Source organism: Phocoena sinus, chromosome 1 (assembly GCF_008692025.1).
Source record: "Phocoena sinus isolate mPhoSin1 chromosome 1, mPhoSin1.pri, whole genome shotgun sequence".
In the NCBI taxonomy this organism is placed as follows: domain Eukaryota; kingdom Metazoa; phylum Chordata; class Mammalia; order Artiodactyla; family Phocoenidae; genus Phocoena; species Phocoena sinus.
Genome location: NC_045763.1, coordinates 53,496,610 through 53,522,365, shown reverse-complemented (window position 1 = coordinate 53,522,365; position 25,756 = coordinate 53,496,610). Strand labels below are relative to the sequence as shown.

At 40.0% G+C, this 25,756-nt stretch overlaps 1 protein-coding gene across 6 annotated transcripts in view; it reads right to left on the bottom strand.

The window, feature by feature from the left end:
* The window catches only part of PATJ (PATJ crumbs cell polarity complex component), a 352,815-nt gene that overhangs the window by 24,629 nt on the left and 302,430 nt on the right, over positions 1–25,756 (bottom strand). For 5 of the 6 annotated variants that reach the window (XM_032644105.1, XM_032644108.1, XM_032644109.1 and 2 more), the window contains 8 exons: positions 18,474–18,557; positions 13,612–13,805; positions 10,939–11,086; positions 9,745–9,831; positions 5,802–5,907; positions 5,016–5,053; positions 1,801–1,923; positions 735–839 (listed from right to left, as the gene is read on the bottom strand). In XM_032644105.1, the coding sequence (XP_032499996.1) occupies positions 735–839; positions 1,801–1,923; positions 5,016–5,053; positions 5,802–5,907; positions 9,745–9,831; positions 10,939–11,086; positions 13,612–13,805; positions 18,474–18,557 (885 nt within the window). The remainder of the gene's footprint in view (positions 1–734; positions 840–1,800; positions 1,924–5,015; positions 5,054–5,801; positions 5,908–9,744; positions 9,832–10,938; positions 11,087–13,611; positions 13,806–18,473; positions 18,558–25,756) is intronic. The other variant, XM_032644106.1, reaches the window with a different exon arrangement.

Genomic DNA, 25,756 nt, shown 5'->3' with positions numbered 1-25,756 from the left:
ATGGTGGGTTTTATTCTTTTTACCTATAAACCATTTAATACTACCCCTGCAGAAGTATGGTGATTATAATCATACGTTTTGGGGGGAACTCACTAACAAAACTTGCTGCCAGTACGCTGCCTCTCACTCACTACACGATATCAATCTCAGAGATATTCAAAGTGCTGAAATCGAAGGAGGGGTGATTAACAGCACACCTCGTTTTTACTTCCTGGTATATTTCCCTGTGCCTCTGGACAATACTCTTGGGGACCACAGCTGAAATATGATTGTCTGCCTTAGTCGATGACTACTATGTGGTGAGCATTTAGCAGTGTTGGCAATCATTTATACTACAGGAGAAAGAGCATTGTTACTTTTCCCTTCCTTTAAAAGGAGTGCACTTGGGCAGTTCAGACACAGTTTTGGGGCATAAGAAAAGAAATCACTTTCTATTCCTTGCAAACTCTGATTTACAAAAGAACACCAGAAGCTAAAAGCCTTGTTGATTTATCATGTGAAGCAAAGGGTAATTTTTCTCCCCTTGTTATGCTTTCATATAGTCATGTTCACTGCCTGTATGGGTGGCATTAAAGAATTTCTGAATACAAATAATAATTTCTTGCTTTCAACCTTCATAATTCACAGTGGCAGGCACCCTGCTGGACGGTGATGCCTCCTGCCAGTGACGCTCAATCTTTTTTGCACACCACTTATCTGCCTCTCGCAGCTGCGAGTTCCATTGATCGCAATACCTGCAGGATAATGCGCCCGTAGGCGTTCTTCAGCAGATTAACCACGTCTGCGTGAGACAGCCCATCCAAAGGTTGCCCATTAATGCTGACAATCCGATCTCCAACCTGGAGGTACAAAAGTGGGAGAAAAATCACTATCATTAAGAAAAATTAAACTTGAGAAGAATGCTTACAATTCTTTGTAAGTCATATTTCCCATTTGTGGCTATTGTGAAGATTCTGTGTCTCTATTGTGTATGCGTGTTCCAGAAGCATAAGGAATTTTTATGGCTTTCCCCAAATACAGACCAATCAGAGAAACAAGAAAGGGGTCAGATTTGATTATTAAAAGTCCTTTTGTACCTTGGTAATGGTAGTGTTGCATACATCCATTTGCCAGTAATAGTGGGGTGTACAAATTACCTGTTCAATAAAGCTCTACTGAGGAAGCCAAATGTTTTCTGCTTTATTTTTTCTACCTAAGTTAAGATTAAGGAGCGATGGGGGAAAAAAATTCATAAGGATGTTGATTCTTTTTTTTTTTTTTTTTTTGCGGTATGCGGGCCTCTCACTGCTGTGGCCTCTCCCGTTGCAGAGCACAGGCTCCGGACGCGCAGGCTCAGCGGCCATGGCTCACGGGCCCAGCCGCTCCGCGGCATGTGGGATCTTCCCGGACCAGGGCACGAACCCGTGTCCCCTGCACTGGCAGGTGGACTCTCAACCATTGCGCCACGAGAGAAGCCCATGGATGTTGATTCTTTTGCTGGAAGGAAGAGTCTAAGGTCAAATCTCTCAGGTGAAAATCAATTTTGGGTGGAATGAGGTGCTAAAAATGATATGGGAGGCTTTGCAAATGAGCTGCCATTTCTTCCTTCATTGAGAAGCTTTGACACAAACGATACTATTTTTATATGTTCAGGGACATAATGAATTTCAGGTATAAACTTTCTCCAATGCATTTTGCCCTCAGTGTGGGTCTCTGATAGCTGCTGGAATTCCAGTTTTAAACACAGTGCCCCTGGCTGCCTCGTCCTCTCCCACCCACCGCATCACATGCTGAGAGCACTTCACCATCCCCTTTGTTTACTTTAAGCTTCTGTGTACGTGCGGCCACACCGCTGGCCTGAATCATGGCGATAAATATTGGGATATCTCCTAAGGGACTTCCTTTTCCTCCAGCAATACTGATTCCAAGGGCATCACTGAGCTCCTAAAAAACAAAGGAAAACAAGGCTTATATGTTTAACAAAGAGCCACAACCTGACTGTCCCCAGATAGCTGTTGAATAAAATCCCCCCCTGATGCAGGAGGCTACGGTACCACAGGAGTTAAGCATAGCGCCTTTGAAGTCAGAAAGGCCAGTGTTTCAGCTCTTAATTAGCTGGAGTACTTAATTAGCTGGGGGTGCTAAAGAAGTTCCGTAACGTCTTAGAGCTTCCATCCCTACGCATAAAGTGGGAAGAAAACCACCTACCTCACAGTGTTGATCTGAGGATTAAATGAGGTGATATAGTGCAGTCCTGGCCCACAGAAAGGGCTCAGTAAAAGGCAACAGGAGGAGTAAAAACAAAAAAAACAAAGAAAAACAACCCTGTGCTACTGCTCGGTTTAGTGGCCAATTCTGATGCAGAACTTGGCAAGTATGTCCTCATATGGTGTTTACAATTAAATTACTGCACATCTCATGCTCTTCTGGGTGTGAACAAACACACTTGGCTCTGAAAGAGCTGCAGGACTATGCCAGAACAAAGGATCTTTGAAGACACCCACTGTAGTGAGTACAGAGTTTGGAGAGAGAAGTAACATGCGACCGAAAATGTTCTCTGAGATTGAGATGAGGCCGTTTGTTCACTCCAGCCCTGGTGAAGAGATTCTGGCCTTTGTGCAGGTTTCCCCCATATTTATATCCCAGGGTTAACATTTTAAAAATCACTAAAAGAATAAAGGACAAGTTCCAGTTTCAGCACGGTGGCATGTACACTCTATAACATCTTTCTCCTACTGATGAAAATGAAGACCTCTTGTCAAAATTTAAAGTACAATTACCCAAGACTTCTGAAAAGTAAAGAAACTCAAAGAAATTGTGGTGGAGAGCCAAAACTTGGAGAAACGACAGCAGAGGGTGTGTCTCCCGGTAGTTTTCCTGGCAGCTTTGTCCTGAAGACAAGTCCCAGTCAAGGAGCTGTAAAGGTGGGGCAAACTGCTAAAACTTTGATGTTAACTCCCATCTTTCTGGTCAGAGGAACCAGGAAAAGGAGCCCTGATGGCTGGAGAATGAAGGAAGAAAACTAGAGTAGACAGAGTCAGAGAAGGGGATCCTGTCCCTCTGTGAGTGCATCCACAGAATTCTCAGGTTCAGTCTAAGCCACGCAGATGAGGGACAGACCCACACTCGGGAACTGAACTGAGTTTTGAACTACCACTTACAAAAGGTGACATAACTTTCAGTCTGAGCCTAACTGGGTGGATGCCTGCTAAAACATAAACACCAGCATTCTTCAGAGTCTACACAGCATTAACATTCACCAGGGCTGGGAAAAACCCCTAAGTTACTCAATGTGCAAAGAACCAGTAAAATGCGATCAATTTCTTGTTAAGTTTTTTCAAATATGCAGGACAGTTTAAAGCCAAGATGATACCATTGTCTGGTGGGGTTCTCAATTTATGTAGATGTAAACATATGACAACAATGACATAAATGTTAGGGGAGTGGTTGCAGAAAACGGGCCTACAGGCTTGCAAGGCTTCTGCAGTTTTACCTGATCACTTAAAAATATACACAGGTTAGTGTGTTTCAGTTTGACCTTGATAAAGTTGGACAAAGGAAAAAGAACAAAATGACAGAAACTTTAATATTCTGTTTTCCAAAGTGTTTGTGTCTAGCTTCTATTTTCTGAATGCATCAATAGTAAAACCCTACATGCAAATGGTAAGATGCATTTCATTATGAAGTTTCTGCTCTGACCGTATGTGGGAGAACAGGGTGGGTAGGAACAGGCCTTTTTATAAAAGCCTGTAAAAACAAGCAGCTGAAATGACTAAGGAAACATAAAGTGATATGTTATAAATCTTGGAATGAGGAGAAATTTATGGAATAATTTGGCTTTGTTCAAATCCATTGTGATGTTTCCTTAATTTATCCATAATTATGCACATGTTGGTACATTTAACTTCCCCATACGAGGAACATCTGAGTTGCCACGCTGGTGGAAAGATACTGGGAACAAATAAGGCAGATTTAGTCAAAGCTGTAGTTAATAATAATGAATTCCTAGACATTCATGATGAACTAGGTACTATGCTAAGTATACTGTATGCATTACACCTCATTTAATCCACACAACAAGATTTACCTTGTGAGGCAAGGGTTATCACCTCCAATCTACAGATAAGCAAATTGAGGTTAAGTAACTTGACAAAGGTCATAGAGTTAATAAATGGTACAGTGTCTTTAAACACAGCTATAATTGAGTCCAGAGAACTAAGTTAAGCTGGATATCACTTTACTGAAGTTGATCCATGATTACAACAAGGTCATAATTTTTTTCACTATTGCTTGAATCCCAAATTTAATGGTAAGAATAAGGAAAATAAAACTGCTTGCCAATATTCTGGATATCACACAGGAATCTGAAAAATCGCACAGGATTATCAGGAGTCTGAGACTCAGGATTTGACAACTTTATGAAATGAAATGCATTTTACACAATCTTCTCAGGAGGGCAATTTGGCATTATATATAAAAGCCTTTAAACAAGTGTGGATTTTGACTCAACAATTCATTTCTAAGAATTAATCCTAAAGAAATCACCCATGATGTGAGCCAAAAAGAAAATACAAAGACATTTTGCTATAAAAGATGGCGAAAGTTGGGAAATATGCTAATTGTTTAATAAGAGGACATCGGTTAAGAAAAATTACAGCACATTCATACAATGGAATACTATGTAACTGACAAAAATCATGCCATCTGCTGTCAAAAAATAGTTATTCACATGGCTAAAAGTCCGTGCTTTAAAGTAAAAAAGACAAGCTACAAGAGTATGTCTAATGTGATACCATTTTTTGTTTCTTAAAACTTAAACACAGTGCACAAAATGAAGTGAATGTGGTACACCAAAAAGTTCACGGTGGTCATGTACGTGCTTTACTATATTTTCCTAAGACTGCTTGTGTTACATAGACCATATGTTGCCTTCAGTAACTTAAAAGAACACACTAACAATCCAATATATTGTATTGAGGGAAAGATGTACATATTATGCAACACAAATTAGAAAAAAAGCAAAATAACTGACTTACCCTGATTATCTCAATGGTCCTTAGTCCCACATCTGTGCCTATGAAGAAACAACAAATTAACCTTTTAAAAGTAAGAGACAATATATTTAGGATATAATATTATCCCATGAAAAGGGTATCATTTTCTAGGTCTTTCAGGAGGGAATACTGAGGCAAGCAGGCATTATACCCTTTCTCAAAATTCAAACTGGTGACCATCAATCAGGGGCTATGTCCTCTATTTTAAACAAGTCCTCTCTGTTTGAGATAGATGTGGCTATAATCATTTGGTCTGACAAAAGCTGATGGCCTGTAGCAGCCGCTGCCTGGAATATGGTGATTAAATGGCTTGGAGGGTGAGCCATTTTTGTTTCACTGAACATTTTTCCACCTTAATCAATGATAACCTTACCCAAGGAAAGGCTTAAAAAGATGCCTTCCCCACCCCACCCATGATGGGATATGCACTTCTGACCTTCCTCGAGGGACCTGTAATTTAAAAATTTTCTCTCTGGAAATGGTTTTACTTTATGAAGTACTTTAGATTTCTGCTTTTCTCTTTTTCATGTGTAAAGTTAAAGGCATATTCCAAAAACGAATCTCTATGGCTTTCCTTCCTTTAGAACAGGCCTTTCAGAAAGCTTGGGGCTTATGTGGCCATGTTCAAAGATTTAAAAATATTTTTTGCTGTACACCTGAAACTAACACAACATTGTAAATCAACTATACTCCAAGAAAAATTTAAAAAAAAATTTTTTTTAATTAGGTAACAGGATCGTTTTGCTGAGGGTGTGTCTCAAGTAATACCTGAGTTTGTTGGGGAAGGATCCAAAGCTCTTTTTGTGCCGACCAGGTTTTGCAGGCTGGTGATAACAGGAGCAAGGGAAGGATGAAGGCTGCTGTGCTGACTCTGCTGAAAAGCAAACTCAGTGGTCAGTCTTAGAAATTCATATTTATTATTACTATTTTACTTACTGAAGTAACCATAACCATGTAATAGAAAATTCTGTGGAGGCCAGAAAACAAAAATTACTCACACTCCCTCTCTTATCACCCTAAACAATCCCATTTAACTTTTGCTACACTGCTTTCTCCGTTGTATGTGCTTTTATATGTGGTTTCAATCATCAAGGTAGAAAACGTGCAGTAATTTAAGCTTTTTGTGCTCCACATGAAATCAGAAACATTTTCCTAGCCTGTTACAGTGTTTACATATGATCAGTTAATGCCACTAAGTGTCATTTGGGACTACAGGCAAAATTTATTTTCTTTTTATCTAAATTACTGATCTATTTTGCTAAAACAAATATAATAAAATCTAGATTTATAGGAACTCCATCAAATAGAAAGAACCCTGAACTGTAAGAAAAAGCAGTAAATATCAGGGGAATATATTAGTTTAGGAATATTAAAATATATTTTCCTCAAAGATTTTCCTAGAGTTGGTAATAATTCAGCTCAATCTGCTATACCTCCATTACTATCATTTTAAAATAAATCTAACGTTTATTTAAATAAATTTAGATAATGTATAGTCATGTTTGGCTAGTGGCTATTCAACGAAAATCATATGCACAGTGAAGGGTCTTTCCAATGCAGAAAACAATGATACCACTAGTGAATAAAGAATTTTTTCTACCAAATTCTCACGGTTATGCTTTAACTGCCTCAAAATTTGGAGGTAAACCTAAGACCATAATTATTACCTGAAAAATGATAATTCGATCCATTTCCTTAGTATGATGAAAGTTGTTTAATATTTTAACATTCCTTAAATATGAAAAATTTCAAATATACAGAAAAGTTGAATGATACAGTAGACACACCACCTAGATTCCACAATTAATATTTTACTATTTTTTTGTTACATATCTATTCATCACTCAGTTTGCCTTTAAAAAAAAATTCATTTCAGAGTAAGTTGCAGACATCAGTACACTTCACAGTGGATATATATATATATATAAAGGAGTGTTTTTATATTTTCCTGAAAGGATATGATTTGAATCAATGGTGCTATAATAGATAACTACTCAGAAATGAGGAAGTATAGCATATTATAACCTTTGCCTAAACAAAATCTCAGAACTTTGTGTTTGTCAAGGCCTTTAGAAATATGAACTTTGCCTGGAAGTACTCCCTCAGTTATCTGAGGAAAAGATTTCTCAAGTGTTTTTACCATTATACATTTTCCTCTGCAGAGTAAGGATACTCTTTCCTGGTTGGTAGGAAAACACTTTTTTTCAAAAGAGGCTTGGTAGCCCCATGGCTAGAAGATCTCTCTTAATGAACTCACTTTCTCTAGGCCAAGTCAACGAGTTAAAATTCTCCCAGACCCTCAAAAGGAGGCATCTGTCTCCCTATCTTATAATTGCCCAGAAGGAAATCTGTGCCCCTAGACAGTACTGACTGCTTTAAAAAGGTTTGGAGGGGAAATGTTTGGTTATGGGTTCCTCTTTTTCTCCATCTGGGTCATGGGCTGATATTCAATTCTTGAAGAAGGAGGACACTTCCTTTTTACAGCCTGCTACAAGCCTTCTTCCCATTAGCTACATATCAGTACAGACTCTCATATCATCTAGGTCATAATTTTAAGGACAAAGTAAGGATAAAATATATTTTCTGCTTTGCTTAAAATTGAATTAAACTTCTACCCTCTGAATAAAAATGCTGTGCAAAGAGGTTAAAGAAAAGCATTTGATACTTCGTCCCAGGTTTCTGAAATATGACAGCTCACATTTACATAACAGATAAATGGTCATGGTGGGTTTTTTTTTTTTTTTTTTTTTTTTTTTTTTTCTCCCATTGCGGAGCACAGGCTTTGGACACACAAGCTCAGTGGCCATGGCTCACGGGCCTAGCCACTCCGCGGCATGTGGGATCTTCCTGGACTGGGGCACGAACCCGTGTCCCCTGCATCGGCAGGCGGACTCTCAACCACTGCGCCACCAGGGAAGCCCCCATGGTGGGTTTTTGACCTTTAATAATAGAGCCTCTAAATTTGTTAGTTTTGTATTTAACCTGAGTGTAAACTTTATTCATCACTAAGATGCACATATACATTCCTCAAGGACAGAAATCCAGTTCTACCTACCACCTTACCTGTCAGTCCAAAATTTTCTTAAAACACTGGAATTCCTTATACCCCTCTGTGCCTTTGCCTATGCTACACCCTCCGTCTGGAATACCTTTTTTTTTTTTTTTTTTTTTTTTTTTGTGGTAAGCAGGCCTCTCACTGTTGTGGCCTCTCCCGTTGCGGAGCACAGGCTCCGGACACGCAGGCTCAGCGGCCATGGCTCACAGGCCCAGGTGCTCCGCGCATGTTGGATCTTCCCGGACTGGGGCACGGACCTGTGTCCCCTGCATCGGCAGGTGGACTCTCAACCACTGCACCACCAGGGAAGCCCTGGGATACCCTTTCTCTCTTTTCAATCTATCAAACTCCTTTTGGAGTGAGACCCAATTGAACCCCTTCTGTGTTGCCCTCCCATACTCTCCAGGAAGAAAAATTTCATCTCCAGTATTGTTCATTCTGCATTCTAACCCCTATGTACAATAGGGCTTCAATGAAATCACTCAAGTTGAATCTTCCATTAAGGAAGAAGCCAAGACAACTATTTTGCATCTCAAGTTCCCACTTTTGATACAAGTCTGGTCAGAGTCCTCACCAACTATTGACCTCTAGAATCCTAATGCACCACTGTCTCTTAGTACACATGATATTTGCTGCCCATTACATAAACCAGAAATGCAAAAAAAAAAAAAAAAAAAAAAAAAAGTTCCAAACTTAACATGATGTTTATTGGGTTTGATTGCTCCGATGATTATCTAAAAGAAGCCAGCTAATCTGTGAACCTATCTGAACAATGTTGTTATTTATTCACTCATTTTCTAACACCAGTGAGGCAAAAGGGGCAGCTAACTTAATTCCAGAAGCACCTGTGTGCTAACCATAAAATCAGAACATCATCTAAACAAAGGCCTTGGAGTGGCTTTAAGGAAATTAGGAAGGAGACCAAAAGTCATGCTTTTAACCTCAGACAAAGGCCCATCTAATAACCCACAAAAGGGATTGGGGGTCACATGTAAGTTTCTATAGTTTCATTATGTACCAAATGGGACTTAACATATCCTCTACTGTCTTGATTTTGTCAGCCACTACAGTGAAAAAAAAAACACAGTGAAATATACTTCGTTGAAAAAAAAGTGGCACTTACCTCAGCCTTGCAAATAAACATGAGATGTTTGCTAACCCACAAAATATCACCCACTAAGGCCTCCCTCCCACAGGAGAAACAACCCCCCACTTTGCTCTCCCAGGAATATACCATTAATTGCTCTCAGCATGTGTGAGTGGCTATTCACAAGTTAACTTTATAGCAATATTTAATTGAATGAATAGAACAATGTTGTGCTAATGAGGGTCAAATTGCCACCAGATGTTACTTCTTTCTTTTTTTTAATAAACACAGCTGTGTACATGCAATGCCTAGGTAATATAGAACTAATAGTGGGAGAGAAAAGGGGTTCTAAGAAAACATTTGCAGGCAATAAAGGAGAGAAAAATCTAGGGATTAATGAATTCCCACCCCACCTTTCACTTTTTATTTCAAACACATTAAAGTACACCGAACTTGGTGTTGTGAATATGCTGTATATTACACATTGTTTCCAAACAATCAGTTATGAAATGGGGAACTTTCTCCCAATTGGGACAGGTGAGCCAGTCTAACGGGAAGCCATCAACAACCTGACTGTTCTGTGATGTCTTCCTCGAGGAGGTCCAGGAACCAGCTCGGAGTCTTCCAATCTCTAGCTGCACAAGCCCCTGTGCACACTTGGGAAGACAAGAAAAGAACAGAGGTGAAAAACAGTAGGATGTGTGTTCTAAATTCTCGTGGCAGTGCCTCCACTCATCTCTCTGCAGCCAAGAACTGTAAATGGCTGATGAAGGCTGCAGGTAGAAAGGAAATTCAGTTATCAAAAAAATCACACAAGGTCATAAAAATTTATCAGCTCAATGCTATTCATCTCATGATTTTGCGACTTCTTTAAACACGTTAAAAGGATTACATTTCAATTCACCTCCTTTCTCTTCCTTTTCCCTTCTGATGAAAGTATTTGCGAGCAGTGAAATGATTAAGAAAAAGTGGTGAAAAGGAGGACAGAAAAATCAAACACAGAGGTAATCTAATACAAGTCCTCTGTTGAGTAATAACTGATAGTTGACTATTTTAGGAAAGCAGGATTTTAAAATAAAATTCATTTATCTTTGCAAAAGCTCCTACAGCTATAGTATTTCTGAAACAGAGTAAGATACACCTGGTTATAGTTGAATGGCAATTTACAAGGATTTTTATTAACCAGTTTCTTTCAAGGAAGGTAGGGTCCATGTGGCAAAGACACTTGGAAGGGAACCTTGAGCCTTAGCCTCCCAGCAACTTCAGTGAGAGACAGTTTGGGTGGCAGGAAAACCCCTCAAGTGCAGCTCTGAAACCTTGGGCACGCCCTTCTACTTTCTCAGACTTCACTGTGAGATGAAGGACTTGGTCTTTAACAATCTTTAATGTTCTTTCAAGCAATAAACACTGGATTTGATGAATTCATGTTAATATAGCCCAAGAGGGAGGAGGATACATTCTGTGACTCCAGGAGAATCTGTCCCATCAAATGCATTTAGAGGACAATTGAGGATACTTGGAATTCTCACAAGTATGAAAAACTAGCTTAAATCCCCAAATAGGGTTCCCTTCAATCCTGTTAGTCAGTATAATAGCTTTCTTTTAGGGCTATTCCTGATTGGTTAAAATAATCGGGTATTAGGTCTCTAGTAAAAAATTAGAATCAGCATAAAATTCAACACATTTTATAAACAAGCCAGATTAGAACCGTTCCCAGTGGACTTGAGTTATACCAGCCACACAGAAAGCAGCTAGGGACTCACCTTGAGGATAGTGGCCACCGTTTCCTGGGAGGCACTTCTCATGTCCTCCCCATTCACAGATAAGATCTGGTCTCCCTGAATCAATCTCCCATCAAGGTCTGCGGCTCCACCTTTCACGATGTCAGAAATAAACACTCCACTTCCATTTCTGTGAATATCATAAAGCAGTGTAGTGGCACAACCTAATATTTCTATGTTAAATCTGAGACTACTGATATTCTTCCCAAATGATAAACCTCAGAGTGCTTGCCCTTTAAATAGCTTATACCTATTTATGCTGCCTGTAATATTCACTTTCATTGGCCCAAGGGCATAATTTCTGCAAGAGGATAATTTTAGTGAAATAAAATGGAAATACACTTTAAAAAGTAGAATTAAGTACTATTAAAATGTACAGGTTATTTCCTTAGAGATCAGCTCAATTATTATCACATGATCTATTTCTAGTCTCTTTCTCACTCTCCCTCTCTTTCCCTGCCTTCATTACTTTAAGGTTTTAATTATGTTTATTTATTTGGTGAACAAATAAATGTCTCAAAATTCAAGAGGTTAAAAAGGGGTGGGGGGGAAGTTCACCTCTCACCTCTGTTCACCTGTCCACAAGTTTCCCTCTCAGAGGTAACCAATGTTACTCATTTCTTGGGTATCTCCAAGAGATATTCTGTGTATACGTAAGCAAATGCACGTGGGTATAGTACACATGCTTGTAAATGGCTATACATGCACATACACTCCTTTTTTCCCTCCAGTTTTGTTTTCTTTAACTTTTCTTTTTTCAGTTAATACCTTAGCAACTGGTCTTTATTAGCACTTGGAGCTTCCTCAATGTTTTCTTTCTATGGCTACATACTATTCTATGAATGTTCCTTAATTTCATTTATTAGTAAACTATTGGTGGACATATATCAGTAGGTTATTTCCATTCTTTATCTACTGCAAACTATGTGCAGTGAATAACATATCTACAAGCATATGGTTAGGATAAATTCCTAGTCGTGGAACTGCTAGGCAAAGAATTGTGAATTTTGAGAGCTTATACATCTTGTCTTTTTTTTTTTTAAAGATGAACTCATTCTAGCTCAGATGGGCTTTTGTTTTTTTATTTTATTTATGTATTATTTTTGGCCGCTTTGGGTCTTCCTTGCTGCGTGTGGGCTTTCTCTAGTTGCGGTGAGCAGGGGCTACTCTTCGTTGCGGTGCATGGGCTTCTCACTGCAGTGGTTTCTCTTGTTGCGGAGCTCGGGTTCTGGGCACACGGGCTTCAGTAGTTGTGGCATGCGGGCTCAGAAGTTGTGGCGCACGGGCCGCAGCATGTGGGATCTTCCCGGACCAGGGCTTGAACCTGTGTTCCCCGCATTAGCAGGCAGATTCTTAACCACTGTACCACCAGGGAAGCCCCTACATCTTATCTTTTATAATGAAACCTTTTGTGCTAAGGAATGTAAATGTTCCTTACAAACTTAATCTAAAATGCTGGTGTTGTATGAAGATTATTTCATCAATCCACTACGAGACAATAAAGGAAAAACCATTACTCTAAATGGAATCTCTCCAGGCACGTGTATGCATCACAGCAAGAAGGGAAACTTCAACATGGGCTCTGTCAGTTGCTCTGTACCCAGATGTCCACTGAGTTTGCTTAGAAATATGAGTCTCAGCTCCTTTGTTTCATAATGCATTTCCAAACTGACGGTTTTATGGTGCTGAAGTAAAAAAGAGATCATGAGAGCACAGTACGTGGTGCAAAAATCAGTGCTCAAAAATGGTAGCTAGTATCTTAGTAACAGCTTGGACTGTTGGAAAAAGCCACTAGGCTAGTCATCAGAGGTCTGTGAGGGCACATGACACGATATATGTAAAACCAAATTCAATTCTTCCTAAGAATATGTTTGATGCCATTTAAGGCTATATTGGGGTGTCACATGAAAATCCTGCAGCCCTGTTGGAATAAATACACACTAGATATCTAAAGCCAGTAAACTGTGGAAGCTAGAATTGCAGTTTCAAAATCTTACTTACTTCTCTAATCTGTTAATATTATTCTGGAGTAATTACTGCAATTCCTATCACACGGGTAAGCAGCAAAGATCTCAAAAGAGTAGCCTAGCCACGAGGATCTACCTACATTTTTGCTGCAAGCTATTATTTTGGGGACATCTGTCTTAATAGAAAACTGTAGTCATGAAGAATCTATGTCTGTCGACTATGTCAACTCAGCTAGTCTCAGGAACTACTCAACTAGTTTAAGAGAGTATGAAATTAACACGGTACTCTATGGCAAAGCAATTTTCCTAACCCAACATTGTATATATAAATCTCTTTCTTGATATCAGCTGTTTCTTGGGTACGGTTGCTTTAATTAACCCCTGCAAGCCTCAGATCTAAGTGACTCCAAGTTGAAAGAACCTTAGAAACTCTGTTCTTACTCTCCATGGGGATAAAAGTCTGAACAGTCTGGGTCGACTGGGCTTAGAGTTCTATCTTTATATGACACATTTTTGGGCTTGCTCAGAAACATGACCTATCTCGTTCAAGTATTCATAAAAATGTTAATTTTAGAAATCATATCATTAGTTTATACTAAGCTTTATCTTTCAGTGTTTATAGGCTTTAGCCCCTAAAACTCCGAAGGAAGGAGGCCAATCAATCCTGACCTTCACAGCATTTCCTTACCGCTTCCCAACGATGCTCAGGCCCAGGCCTCGGCCAGCCTTCTTCTGCAGATCCACGGGAAAAACTTCCAAGTTCTCCTCATCCCTGTAGTACGCCTCGTCTCTATACACCACCAATCGCACCTTCTGGGGGGTCTGCCTCAGGGCCGTGATGGCTTCTTCGTGGCTGGCGCTCCGCAGGTCAATCCCATTAACCTGGAACGACGGGCATCCAAGATGTGCTGCTGACAGCAGAGGCCTCTCTGTCTGGGGCAGCTCCTTGACCCAACCAGTGAAAAACCTCCAGAAATGTCCAGCCATTCCCAAGGCACACAGGGAGTGACCACTAGCAGTCATAGCTGCTTCAGATACAAAGGCTGTAATCCTTACACACCTCCACCCCAAATAAGCATAGAGGGTGGGTTAGTACACATGATAATGCAATTTTAGGTGGCTGTGAACTTTACTGTGAACTCAACATGAGACAGCAGGGACTACTTGGCTCATTTAATTGAGGTCAAAGGGGAAATAAACATTAGTATTTGGTCATCATTTCTTGGACTCAGTTTGCTGATTTTTGCTGAATTTGACTTCCTCACTCTTAATTGCTAACATCGTGACTACTTCAGAACAGGCCAGAAGGAAATGAGGGACTGGTATTTCTGACAGCGTCAAAGACTCCCTGAAGTCCACTCATCTGAATCTGTATCTGAGTGAGCATAGACAGGACCATGCATTAGACAGCAGACTATACTGGAAGCAGCACTGAGTAAAACCATGGTCCCGTTTCTAGAAAATCATGTGAATTTGGGCAGGTCATGTAAACTCTGTGAGCTTCCATTTCCTTGTCTGTTAAATGGCAAAATCATAGCCAACTTATTTATTTACTTAATAAATGCTTGTGTATTAGCCCTTTATGAGAATTTCCTCATTCAATCTTACACTAACTGTCTGACACTATTACCATTTTACAGATGAGGAAACTGAAGCATGGAGAGGTTAAGTGACTTGACCAAGGTTACAAAGCTAGTACATGGAGGAGCCACAATTTGAACCCAGATTATCTTTCCACCCTTGGTCTCTATACCATGCTGCCTCATCTTATTCTTAGAATGGGTTTTTGGAGCTCCCTGACACAGCAAAAATCAAGTATTGATGTTGGTAACTCAATGACACAAGGGGGAAATTAAGAGGCAGAGTAGACTAGGCTCAAATGAAGGGAATCATGGGTCACTGCTTCAAGGTCCCAGCCAGGAAAAGAGCCAAACCAAGGGAAGGATGGGCCTAGGCCATGGCCAGGTGGGTGACAGAGTTCTCTCAAGATGTTGGTTTCAGTCTGTGTTTTGGTCCATCCCTGGGTGTCCTGGGCAGGTCAAGCCTACCTCTGGACCTCCATTCCTTCATCTGTACAATGAGGGGCTGGTCTAAGGCTCTTCCAGTTCTAACATTCCAAAGACTCAGGACTCATGCATAAAGAATGGTTACAGAGAAGGGAGAAGAGAAGAATGAGCCCTTCTTGGAGAAGGTGACTTTTGAGCTATTATTTAAAGCTGATGCTATGAGTCAAGAAATTGTTTAAAAGCCTAATTTTCAAGCTGCTCTTTATTTTCTGATATATCTTGGTGGGTCTGGGAACTCACTTAGATTAACTACACCCAGAATAACAGTGTTTAAGCAGGCGTTTGGATATAGATGGCATTCGGTTTGAGTGCTGATTTTAACTTACTATGTGAAACCTTACATAGATTACTCAAGGCCAGCTTCAACTCCGTCTTCCACAAATTGGAGATAATAATAATAACAATAATCATAGTATCCATGTAGTGTTGTGAAGATTAAATGAAATAAACCCTGTAGTACATTCGGCACAGGGCTTGGCATACAGTTAAGCTTGACAGAAGTTAGGAATTGATATTTTTAAAAGGAACTGAAGTAACTGCAGTCAGGGCTGTATTTTCTCAGTGCCAGCATTCACTGTTACTTTAGGTGCACGAATGCACTTCAGGCCCACGAATGCGCTTTCATTGTTTGTGAGGTAAACCCACAGACAAAGGGGGAAAGAATGTCTCCAGAAAATGTGGCCTGAGCTGATTCTTTTCCTGTATTCCAACAGATGGCACACAAGACCACTTCTGCTACTCAACTGAGAAAAAGTTACCTCCATGATTGAAGGTGAATTCTCCAAGCCTCTAAAATACCCTTTGAAAGGCCCTAACCATTATGCTTCTAATTAAAAGCATTGTCATGAACTCTAATATTACAAAAGCAATTCACACGAAATGCCAGCATCAAGATGTCTGCTCAAATCAAAGTGATCTGTTCCAAGTTCACAGTTTTCATTCTCTCCTCTGCTTATCAAGAGACACCATTAAATGTACCAATAATTGTAAGAGAAATATTGCTGTGTGGCTAGAATATTGTGCAGTGATGTATTACCTTAAGTGCCTTACATAAGCACCAGATGCATTATTTAGAACATTGATTGTAGAGGGGTAGGAGTGGTAATAGCAGGGTTCCCTATTTGAGAAGGGCCATAGGGAGCCCAAGCTGTCAATGGGAGTATATCATGTCCCTTGGGGAGGACAGGCATTCGGGGAAATGGGTGAAGTGCTGCTTTGGAAGGAAAGAATAACCAAACTAGGGCAGCAGTTCTTACTATTTTACCCCACAGGGAAAACCAGGCATTAGCCCTCTACTCCTTCTTCTCCCACCTGCACAAAAATAGAAGGGGATAATGGGAATAGGTGTAGGGTAAGAGGAGGGTCTGAACCTTAAAAAAAGAACCAGAAAGAAGACAGTCCATGTTAATCATAGAATTATAAATCTTACCAGGCTAAAAGATTATTTGACTATATCTTTGTAAGCAAAACCTGGCTTGTCCTCATTTAACATGAGGATAGTATAAAACCATGGAAGGCCAGCCTGCACCAGGCAGAGGACTCTCATGAGCAGAAAAGCCATTGTTTGGAAAAAGTACAGTCTCGAAATGTATCACCAAAGCTGGCCGGTCTTCTTCTCGAGGCAACCTGCAGGCCCCAGGCTGACTACACGTCATTACGCATCTGTACACAGCAGCCACAATTGGAACAAGTTCAAATGTGGAATCTAAAGCTGCTTAGAAGGGAAACATGTTCCTTGACCAACCTGAGAGCTACATTTCTTAACTAGACACACAGTATGCTTTTGTGGACAAGATCCTGTCTGGGGCAAGAGAAGAGCCTGTCTGGCTATCTTTAATGAGAAGTGTAGTGTAGACCATCCATCCACACTGGGTAATACAATTCGGCCAGATGCCAGGAAATGGTTTAGTTGACCTTTCAAATTCTCCTTGCAGTTAAAACAAATTTGCTTTCTTCATGCTTATCTGTCCTGAGTGTTCACTTATACATGAATATATTTTATGGAAGACAGCAGCTACAGCTGAGGGTCTATTCAATACAGATAGATAAATTAAATTTTTTTCTTTTATTGAGGTATAACTGATATAAAATAAACACTACATATTTAAAGATTTATACTGTGAATTTATGTGAATTTACACCTGCTCAAACATCGCCATAAACAAGAAATGCACATATTAGATTTAGGTCCACGTGTCCATTACAGAAAAATCTGTGGGCTTACAAATTATGTTAATTATCAAGACATGTATGCATCTGTACTCTTCTGAATACTCAATCTATTCCTCTATAAAGCCAATTATGATAGCACCAGTTAATTAGAAAATCTAGGGAGGAAAAAAACCCCCTCAAAACTCCTGACCACTAAAAAATGGTGTTGTATGCTAAAACAGTCAAGTCCATTCCCAAAGAGGCTACATTTATTTTTCTAACCTCATACACTTGCACCTTAATGAATGCGCTGGGAATATGTCCTAATCCAATGATGAAGCACAGTAAAGGCCTGCAGAGAAACCCTATAACTTGCCCTGAATTTAATTTGCACTCAGCCTGGCCTCTCCTTTAACCCCTTCTTGCCTATGTTTTCTACCTTTAATTATAACTCTGGTTTCATCTTGGGAGGCAGACTTGAACCACCAAAGGGAAAAATAAAATTCTATGATGTCATTCATAATGTGCTACATTAAAGCTACAAAGCAAAAATGCACATGCCCACCATAAAATGTTAACTATTCAATTAAATTCATCCAATGAAAGAAATAAATGTTGCCTAAAGGTTTCACACCATTGAAAAAGCTCTTTAGTTCCACCTACCAGAATGCCTGGCATTGACTTTCCATTCATCCGTTTCCTAGTTCAGACACTGCCTGCCTTGGCTCTTTTTAAAAGGCTTTAACACCTTTGCTTAAATGAGAGTCCTTTTAAAAGAGGCAAGTTAAGCATTTCAATTTTTAATAAGTACCATATACCACCTAAAGGAAGAAGATTCTACGTTTTCATCAGCTTTGAAACAAAGGTACCATGGCATGGACCTCCATTTGACATAAATATACTTATTAGGGATAAGAAAATAATACTTAAAGCTGCAATAAAGTCTTTTAAAATATCAGGTGTGCATGTTTATGTGTATGTCTATACATATGTGTTTTTAGAAGGGCATTTAGTAAGGTGGAGAGGCAAAAAGATCAAATTGCAATACTATACAGTTTCGTTTGATTATAGAACCTTTAGTTGTACTTTCCCCTTTAATTAAAGAAAGTTTTCACAGACAGATTTAGGTTGGTAATCTGTCATGATTCTAATGACAGTTATTTGATGTACATCAAAAAAAGAAAAAAGAATAAAGTACATGTTTTGTTACACTGGGAAAGAAATAATAAGGATATAGTTGACTAGAAGACAGTGAATAGGTAAACTGACTGTGGATCAAGGTCACTAAAGGAACCATATTTGCTGGTATAAAATAGAATTCATAATCACATACCTCTAATATCTGGTCACCAGCCCAAAGTCTACCATCTCGGGCTGCTGCCCCTTCTTCATAGACTTCATGTATAACTATAGCATCCTATAAAAAAAAAATCCTTCTTAATTTTTAACAACCATAAACGCTTCCTTAAGCCAGCAACCAAACCATAGGCAGTAACCCATAGTTTGCTATTTGTTAATAAAGCCATATTTTATTTGACCTAAACAAAATACACAGTTTTGGTATATTCAGAGGTATAATCAATTTTTCCTAAGTTTATTATTTCATTCTTTTAGGACTGGTTTTGCCTAATATTTCAAGTTAAACTTCCCCATGTGTTTTACTGTTAACTGTGTACACTGCTGCTGTGTATACACTTGAGGTGAACGATGTCTCATTCTTATTTACATTTTATGGTATATTTTGAAACATGGTTTCAGGTATTTATTGGTATTCAAGGATTTGGCATAGAAGTGTGGCCTGATGAAGGGGGTTTGTCAGGCCTCATTACTTGGGCAATGAAAGGTAAGAACTTAGGGGAATGAACTGGCCCTGGAGGACAGAGCATGGAGTCAGGGAAAGGGCATTCACAGACCTAAGTGTAAGACACTGTGGTTTCAAATCCTGACTCTGGGGCTTCCCTGGTGGCGTAGTGGTTGAGAGTCCACCTGCCAATGCAGGGGACACGGGTTCGTGCCCCGGTCCGGGAAGATCCCACATGACGCGGAGCGGCTGGGCCCGTGAGCTTTTGCCGCTAAGCCTGCGTGTCCGGAGCCTGTGCTCCGCAATGGGAGAGGCCATAACAGTGAGAGGCCCGCATACCGCAAAAAAAGCAAAAACAAAAGCCAAAAAAAACTGAAGGGCACTGAAATGACGGTGGTAATGGAGATGCTAGGCGTCTTGTCGGGCCACTGGAGAGGAAAAGCACTTTTTTTTTTAAAATTATTTATTTATTTATTTTTGGCTGCGTTGTGTCTTCGTTGCTGTGCGAGGGCTTTCTCTAGTTGCGGCGAGCGGGGGCCACTCTTCATCGCGGTGCACGGGCCTCTCGCTGTCATGGCCTCTCTTGTTGCAGAGCACAAGCTCCAGATGCGCAGGCTCAGTAGTTGTGGCTCACGGGCCTAGTTACTCTGCGGCATGTGGGATCCTCCCAGACCAGGGCTCGAACCCGTGTCCCCTGCATTAGCAGGCAGACTCTCAGCCACTGCGCCATCAGGGAAGCCCGGAAAAGCACTTTTGAATGGAGACTAGAAACAGAGATCTGTGGGTCCCTGAGAAGTGAGGATTTGAGCCCTGTACTGCCCGGTGCCCTCCCATTCCCTGTCCCTCCAGCCCACACACAGGTTGCAAGACCCTGCAGACAATGGTCAAGGGCTGCAGCCTACAGGCATAATGGATCCCACCTTGAAAGAAGTCCTGAGTCCCAAGCATTGGGGCCTGGAAGCGGCAGGAATTCGGATGTGAAGAGATCATGCAGGCCTGGGTAAGCATGGGCTTGGTGATTACCAGGGTGGACTGATGACAATGACCGCAGGGGCCCCAGTGTTGAGGAGCTTTGAGACAGAACCAGAACCCTGAGAGCCAATGGACCTCCAAAATGACTGAGGTTGATTCCACCTCAGTCCCGAAGCATGTAGTATCAGAATTAGAATTAAATTGACTTGAAGTAAATAAATGAAATATTTCTTGCAAAAATATAAGATAGGTAAAGACCTCCAAACCAAACCTACTTTTCAAAAAAAAGTTTCCTGTACAAATGCTCTAGTAGAGAAACAACCAAAGAAAATCAGAGGTCTTTAACCAGATGACCCATCTGGATTCCAAATATCTTCGCAATAATAAATGCTTTCATTTGATCACCACACAGTTCTGAAAACATTCTTTATTATTATAGCAATTAGAGAGGCAGCTGCAAAGAGCCGGGAAGGGTTCCTTGATCCAGACAATTTACATTTCAGATTCTGTACCAGCAATAGATTTCAGACCATTCTTTGCTTTAACTCTGACTTATGAAATTTCCAGACCCAGGGAGCATTTATACTGCCAAGAGCTTGTTTCTCTGCACTATTTCAGGGGAATGATTTCAAGGAAATTTGCTGGGTCAGTGGCTTCAGGCGATCCCAACAACACTGCCAAGATGACACTAAGGGCCATTTTCATGAAGCTAGTTCAGGAAGAAATTAATGCAAGCTCCTGGTTACACCCTCTGTAATGCTGGTTTTCAAAGCTTGGTGGCCAAATGCCCCGTTTTCACTGAATTTGGGAGAGTTAGACTGAACTTATGCTACACATGGCTTTTACAGAGCTGAATTTTCAGCATAAACTCCTTTGATCTTGGAACATTACAAAAGTCAAATGGGAAATTTCTCTTCGTTCATACTCAAAGGGAAGGAAAAGACCCACTGGAGTTTTTAATCAGTAAAAGTAGCCTGAATCCAAAACTCTTAGATACTTTCTGGGTGCTCAATGAACTATCATACATAAAATAAATATACTGTTAATAGGCTCAAATAAATGCTGAATTCACTGCCAATGATCTATTTTTGGTCCATGAGTCTTTCTAGATGGAAAACTCCATTTCTTTCTTTCCTTTTACTCGACTACAGTTGTGGTTTCTCTTAAAGTCATCAGTGAAAATACAAGAAAATGTGATGAGGCACTCTGACCTGTCAATAGAAGAAGGTCACATTTCTTACCATGTGCCCTCGTGTGCCCAAAGTGCTCTATGAAACTGTGGTTCTGGACAGTCGCATTAACTGGGGGTGATAGAGGTGCGAGGTAGGGACCAAATTAGAAATGTGGGCTAGTGAATTGGGAAAAAAAAGATTTATTTTTCAAAACATATAGTTCATAGCATAGAACAGGATAGTAAAATAGACACTGGTTTGGGATATTTTAGACATCTATTTGACAAGGCTATATTGAAATTTTACTTCTTTCTTGGTTTGAAAAAAATTGCGATTAGTTGAAATAGTGGGTCATTGATGAAAGACTGACCTTTACTATTTCAAATAAAAATTTGGAGTTGATTATACACATGATTCTCATCTGCTCATTGCATCCTCCTAATTTTAATGCTCTTGAGCTATTTATTCAAGCAAAATTGCTTGTTAGGGACTTCCCTGGTGGTCCAGTGATAAAGAATCTGCCTTACAATGCAGGGGACGCTGGTTCGATCCCTGGTCAGGGAACTAAGATCCCACATGCCGCAAGGCAACTAAGCCTGTGTGCCACAACTACTGAGCATACATGCCCCAACTAGAGCCCACGTGCCAGAAACTACAGAGCCCACACACCCTGGAGCCTGCACACCATAACTAGAGAAGAGAAAGCCTGTATGCCACAACTAGAGAGAAACCCCCGCACCACAGTGAAGAGCTCGAGTATGATAACGAAGATCCCACACGCCTCAACGAAGATCCCATGTGCTGCAACTAAGACCCGATGCAGCCAAAAATAAATTACATAAAGAAATAAATAATAAATCTTTTTAAAAAATACCTGCTTGTTGGCACAGTTTTGAGTGCCTTCTCCTCCACCAACTCCCTCCCACATTCATATCTTTGTGTATTTAAATAACACTCAGGCTTCCCTGGTGGCGCAGTGGTTGAGAATCTGCCTGCCAGGATTCGAGCCCTGGTCTGGGAAGATCCCAAATGCCGCGGAGCAACTGGGCCTGTGAGCCACAACTACTGAGCCTGCGCGTCTGGAGCCTCAGACTAATAAAAAAGTAATTTCCTCTTGGTAGTTGTGTCGAGAGGCCGCGACAGTGAGAGGCCTGCGCACCGCGATGAAGAGTGGCCCCCACTTGCCGCAACTGGAGAAAGCCCTCGCACAGAAACGAAGACCCAACACAGCAAGAAAGAAAGAAAGAAAAGAAAAGAAAAGAAAAGAAAAGAAAGAAGCTTTCATTTAAAAAATAAAAATAAACAAATAACACTCCACCCTGAATAACTCAGTGACTCTGTCTACCAGTACCAATGACTTCTTTTAAAACCCATCTCTTCTAGAAGCAATCTATTAATCATTTCCCTGTGGGTGGGTTGCTGGCTTATGCTGAACAGGGGCTGTAGAGACAAATGATTATGAGCTAGGCTTCTGGAATCAGACTTCTCAATCCAAATCCTGGCCCTGCTACTTCTGGCCATGGGAAGACTGTTAACCTCTCAGCTTCCCCATCTTTATATGGTTCTAACAATATTATCTACACATAAAGCTTCATGTACAATGCCAGCACATAGTAAGGAAGCGATAACATCTCACTTATTTAACATCTCTGTGCCAAAGAGGCCACATACTGCCCATTGGTGCCATTTAGTCCTCATAACAACTAAGCAAGTTCAGTGTTATTAGTCTCACGTACAGTTAGGGAAAAGGTGGTTCAGAAGGGTCAGATTTGACCAGGTCTTTGCAGCTACTAAGTAGAAAAGATGAAATTCCAGCTTGGGGCTGTTTAACACCAAAGCCTGTGTTCCTATCACTATTGCAAGCTTCTCATCTGCTTTAAATATTTTATTTTGCACTTGTATAAAGACAAGTGCAAAATAAAACTTGGGATTTTCCATATGGCATCAATTCTGTTGAAATACTGTCTCCTCAGCTCCACAGCAAAAACCTTGAGGGCATGAGCCGATCATTTTATAGACAGTGAACAGACAAGTGTTGAAGTAAAAATTGAAGCCTTAGGCTTTAGAGGTGGGGTGATGATCTATGGGTCTCAGCTGCTAGTGCTGGTACCTGATTAGGGGTTTGCACGACACAAAGCATGATGGGGAGGCCCTCTCTCCACCAGATATAAAGTCTTCCTTAATTCCACTTGTTATTCTTATCTCCTTCTTTCCTTCCTTTCACCTTTTCAGTCCTCTTTCTGTGTACCCATATGATTCACTGAATTATTTTTTTCTACAGGAGCAGAAATAGAACAACATTATATACAAGTGATAAATTGATGTTTAAAATAAAAAGTGTTCAATCCAAGAAAACAGATTAATTTCTCCTAATGGCAGACCTGAGACTCATTTATAGATGAACAAGACTGACATATAATAAAAAAGTAATTTCCTCTTGGTAGTTGTGTGACTTTCACTGGGACAATAGGAATTTGAGTAAGATGGTCTGTTTACTTACCGCCTGAGGTAAGACCAATTGTGTCCCCTAGAAACTCTAAATTACTCATTTTACTTGCCAACTCTAGAGCCAGAGAAGAATTTGATCAGTGGGTTGGAGAGTTTCTCAAACAATGGGTTTTCCCTAAGCAGAAGGGTAAGGCAGGATTTCAGAGATGTAGGAAAATCTTCTGCTTAAAAACTTCTCCCTCACCAGTCTATATCTGAAACATGTTTAACTTGAAAAATATTTCTTTATTCCACAATTAAGGACAAGTAAAAAAAAATAGAGAGCCAGGAAGAAGTAGCTGGCTAGCCAATTCATCATATTGTTTAAGGAACCACTGTCTTAATGTCCGCATTCCTAAAAGAATAAGTATTTATTTATTTTAAGATATAGATAAAATATGCACATGGTATTAGATTCAAAACAGTATACACTGAGAAGTTTCTCTCCAGCACCTGTCCTTCACTCAATTTCCCTAATCAGAAACATACAGTATTAAGTTTCTTGTGTATTTTTACAGAGTTAGTCTATATATCTGTATTTGGAAAGTACTAAGGGCACGAAATATTTGAAGGTCGTGCCTTCTTTTATCTGCTACCTACTTTGTTTCATGAAATTCTACTGGAGCCAGGTAAGCATCACCTCTTCTATGAAACCTTCTTTGACTCTCTTCCCTGGTAGAGTGGACCAACCTGTCCTGTGGGTCACTACTATATCTTAGCATTATTGAACTCACAGTATCACGATAGCTTGTTCATGGATCTAGCTCCTATACCACCTCCTGCCCTCAGTGGAACCCTTCCAGACAGGAACTGTTCCCAACTCCTCCTTGTATCCTGGTGCTGAGCAGGATACGTGTTTGCTCATGTATCCTGCTCAATAAATGTTTGCTAAATGATCATCAAGAAATTTGCTGGAGATAGAAAAAGGCATCAAAATGACCCAGAAAGAGGAAGCTGGCAGGGTTAGTATTTCATAATCTTACCGTAATCAAAACAAGTTTCTGATGGTAAAAGTGATATACAACCAAAATACCCATCACACATGGATATTAAATCCATCTGAATTTCCAGAGGATTTACTTTAGCTTGGAGAGCAATTTTAAAAGGCCAAGTATGAGGGATTAATTATCATGGAGCCCCACAAAAACCACAAACACCTCCAGGGGGATTTAAACTCTGAATTGCTGGAAAAGAATTTCACAACACGTGGTAATGTATCCTTAGACAGTGTCAGAGTCATCAGACACTTCAGCCCATCAATCACCATTTTCTTTACTGTTCAAGCTGCCAACAAGTAGATAGAGTAACTCATAAACACACCAACCATTCAGCAAAAGGAAATTTTATTGCTGTCACAATAGGCCTATAACACTTTAAGAAGCCATGTGTTAGAAATATTAACTAAGGATGCTCCTGAAGGATACTAATAAGCAGTGTGGGTGAAGAGATTTTATAGTTTTCATTTCTAGATATTCAGTGGATTGTTTTAACAAGCATTTTAGGGCAAACCTTTGATAAAGAATTATATAATAGACATTATTATAAAGGACTACGTATATATGGCTTAATTTTACTGCTTGAAGGCACATTTTACTTAATTTGGATTGCTCTGGAATTAAACGCAATTTTTGTCCTACTCATAAAAGCCCCCGCACCCACTCCTAAGCGTCATTTTAACCACATAAAAGTTTCCCATTAAATTTCACATTTAGGTGGAAAACATTTACTGATGATCCAAAAAGAGTGTTACATCCTGTTTTCCTGCTTTACAGGAAAAAAAATCCCTCCTAACAAGAAAGACCTATGAGGACTAAAAGAAGAATTTAAAATGTTATGTATAAAACGGGCATTTTTTTGTCCCTGTGGAAGAAACTGTGGTTCAGATCTGCAGCCTTACAGGATTAATGCTACTTTTAAACGTCATTTAATAAAGCTCCCCTTTATGGCTGTCACTGCTCAGAAATCACACAGACATGTCTTCTATACAGTAGACCACTTTCTCAGCAGGAAAGCCAAACCAATGAGAGGTGATAATACAGTGGGGGTAGTAAAATGTGCAAACCAAAACTACATTCAACTCTACGCTGAAAAACACATGTAGATGTATTAAGTTACTGATTTGTGATGTCTACTGCCATTAGACAGTTTAAAAAGAAAGTGTGGGTTACAACTGCTAAAGTATAT